Source organism: Corvus brachyrhynchos, unplaced genomic scaffold (genome assembly GCF_000691975.1).
Source record: "Corvus brachyrhynchos isolate BGI_N302 unplaced genomic scaffold, ASM69197v1 scaffold17, whole genome shotgun sequence".
In the NCBI taxonomy this organism is placed as follows: domain Eukaryota; kingdom Metazoa; phylum Chordata; class Aves; order Passeriformes; family Corvidae; genus Corvus; species Corvus brachyrhynchos.
The window spans coordinates 16,965,853-16,966,685 of record NW_008240046.1 but is presented as its reverse complement, the minus strand read 5'-3'; the positions used below and the strand labels follow the sequence as shown (position 1 = coordinate 16,966,685).

Genomic DNA, 833 nt, shown 5'->3' with positions numbered 1-833 from the left:
GGGCGCGCCCCCGGGCCCGCGCGCCCCCGCCCCCTCCCGCCGGGGGCTGTGCGTGGGATGTGCCCGAGGAACTCCCGCCAGGGCACTGTCCGGCACTCCCTGCCCCGGCCGCGGTGCGCGGGGAAGGGGCACACCCCCGCCTGCAGAAGCCTGCGCTCCAAACCACGGGTTTGTCTCCCCTCCCTTTCACCCCCGGGACTCCCACCAGAGTCAAGCCAGAACGGGTTTCCTGAAGGCAAACTGCCTTTTTCAGAGCCCTTTAAATCCCAGCCCAGCCCCAGGATACAGTGCACACCAGGATGCTGTACCAAAGATGCCAAGGCAGCCCCGACGCGGGAAGTGCGGTGGATTCAAGGAGAGGGAGCAGTGAAATACTGAAAGTACTCGCAGCTGCCAGATCACCGCAGTACCCATGGCAGGGGGGGCTCCGGCGAAGACAGGGGGTCCCAGCCCCTGGGTTGCTGCCCGCGGCCACCGCACACGCCCCGGCCAGTGCGGCCGCGGAGCTCCGGCGACGGAGAGCCTCCCTTTTTTTTTTCCTTTTTTTTAAAAATTTCCCCAGAAAGTGCGGAATTCACTCGCAGGAAACGGCAGCAGGGGGACGAGAGGGTGCCCTGCCCCTACGCTCGCCCAGCCGTGCCCCGGCCAGAGCAGCTCCCCGAGCCTGCCTGCACCTCCCCGCGGATGGATGTGCTTCATGCCCTTGTCGTGCATGGAAACCCAGGCCATCCTGCGAACGACGTGTTGCCTAAATAAAGATAAAACGTGCTATACATCACAGGCTTTCCCGGTTATTCTCAATGACTTGTCGATTCCTTCCCCCTCCCCATCCA

General features: G+C 63.9%; 1 protein-coding gene across 3 annotated transcripts in view; it reads right to left on the bottom strand.

Moving 5' to 3' along the window:
* Window positions 1-833, bottom strand: part of LOC108449165 — a 20,145-nt gene that overhangs the window by 15,793 nt on the left and 3,519 nt on the right. Inside the window, exon 2 of one of the 3 annotated variants that reach the window (XM_017744659.1) lies at window positions 15-748. The exons of the other annotated variants lie outside the window; for them this stretch is intronic. Coding sequence (XP_017600148.1) covers window positions 575-748 — 174 coding nt within the window. The 3' untranslated portion in view covers window positions 15-574. Of the gene's footprint in view, window positions 1-14; window positions 749-833 lie in introns of those variants that run through there. 3 annotated transcript variants of the gene reach the window in all.